The sequence below is a fragment of the Asparagus officinalis genome, chromosome 3 (assembly GCF_001876935.1).
Source record: "Asparagus officinalis chromosome 3, Aspof.V1, whole genome shotgun sequence".
NCBI classification, from domain to species: domain Eukaryota; kingdom Viridiplantae; phylum Streptophyta; class Magnoliopsida; order Asparagales; family Asparagaceae; genus Asparagus; species Asparagus officinalis.
Genome location: NC_033796.1, coordinates 14,755,999 through 14,757,605, shown reverse-complemented (window position 1 = coordinate 14,757,605; position 1,607 = coordinate 14,755,999). Strand labels below are relative to the sequence as shown.

The 1,607-nt window shown below is 41.3% G+C and overlaps 1 protein-coding gene across 1 annotated transcript in view; it reads right to left on the bottom strand.

Annotated features, from left to right (window-relative positions):
- Positions 1-1,607, bottom strand: part of LOC109833117 (U1 small nuclear ribonucleoprotein 70 kDa) — a 26,021-nt gene that overhangs the window by 487 nt on the left and 23,927 nt on the right. Inside the window, exons 9-10 of the mRNA XM_020400669.1 lie at positions 698-775; positions 1-562 (exon numbers count right to left, since the gene is read on the bottom strand). The exon at positions 1-562 is cut by the window's left edge and continues 72 nt beyond it. Of these exons, the coding sequence (XP_020256258.1) occupies positions 1-562; positions 698-775 (640 nt within the window). The remainder of the gene's footprint in view (positions 563-697; positions 776-1,607) is intronic.

Here is a 1,607-nt window from a genome sequence, read left to right as displayed (position 1 = left end):
CTGGTAACCATAATCATGCTCAGCAACTGCCTCACCTTCCTCTCGTGCCTCGGGATCTCCCTGGTCAAAATGTACCCCGCGATAGCCATCGTCATAATATCCAGGTTGCTTTGCCCGCTCCCTGCGATGGTCAGTTTCGGTGGGACCATCGGGCTGAGGTTGAAAGCCCTCGTCATAATATTCTCTTCCATATTCATGCTCACCAGGTTCAAGTTCTCTGTCTCTGGTGCTAGGCCGCTCTTGATCATGCATTGGCTCTACTTGATCATACTCCCGGTCCCTTTCATGGCTAGCACGTTCATAGTCTCTGTCGCGATCTCGATCCTTATCACGAAGGCGATCACGTTCACGGTCACGTCCATGGTCTCTCTCCCTGTCTCTGCCACGACGACTGTCACGGTCACGACCGCGATCCTTTTCCCTCTCCCTCTCCCTGGTCCTCTCCCGATCTCTGTGATGATGGTGCCTGTCTTCCCTTGGCTCTCTATCTCGTAACCTATCATGAGATCTCTCCCTCTCCCGTTCCCTGTCCCTCCCTCTCTCTCGGGACTTTTCCCTGTCTCTGCAGCACATTTAAGTTAGAAAAAACATCAGAAAAATTGAGGTAACTAGTATAGATTCGTGTACAAATTCATTCTTCCAGTGTTTGTTTAGCACTGCTAGTGAGGTATAGAGCAAAACATAAATGCGTCCTCACCGGTCAACATGACGGTCTTCACGCACTCTTGGCTCTTCGGATCGACGATGACCTCCGGATGCAATTTGCTGTTGTTCCCTGGGAAGAAGAAAACAAATATATGATAAATGAACTATGAAAATGTTCACAATCAACTAAAAATGAATAGCTCCCAACTCCTGAGGTTTCCATAGAGGAACAAAACAAACTAAAGTTTAGCTTGCTTAGGTCACTACTGAAATTATTATGGTAGGAAACGATTAAAAAGGCTAAAATTATAAAATTATCAAAGTAAATTTGAAATACAACCATGATAAATTATATGGGGACACCACTTACACAAAATCCTGGATCACCACAGCTCTTGAGGTTTCCATAAAACAAAACAAACTAAAGTTAACTAGTATGCATGTTCATACAATGTAAGCATGCATATAACATGGTCACTATCAAGCATCCTCGTAGAACATATTATTTTCTAAACATGAAAAACAGATAGGGTTTCTTTGAGAAACCGATTAGTCAATGAGGAAGATTTAACACAATAGAAGGATAAACACAATTTTCCTAATATATATACAGTTTCTATTAACGGCAGCAGTGGACCACTGCTTAGAGTCACTCGAAGATAAGCTCTGACTAAGTAGCTTAGGAATGTTTATCTTTTCAGAAACATCCAATTTAACATCAGCTTCCAAAACATTTGAATTAGTTCATTAGGCAAAGAAATGCTACAAGGTAGTATTATATCATTGCAAGGCATGGCATGAGAATTAATAAAAGAACTATTTTCTCGATAAAAGGCAAGAATATTTAGAAAACAGACAATTTAAGGAATAGGAAGTATACGGTTGTAACAAACTTTCAAAAAATTTAAGAGAAGCTTCAGCGTTAGAAGGCCTTAAAGAACCCCTATATATTAGGCGTGTGC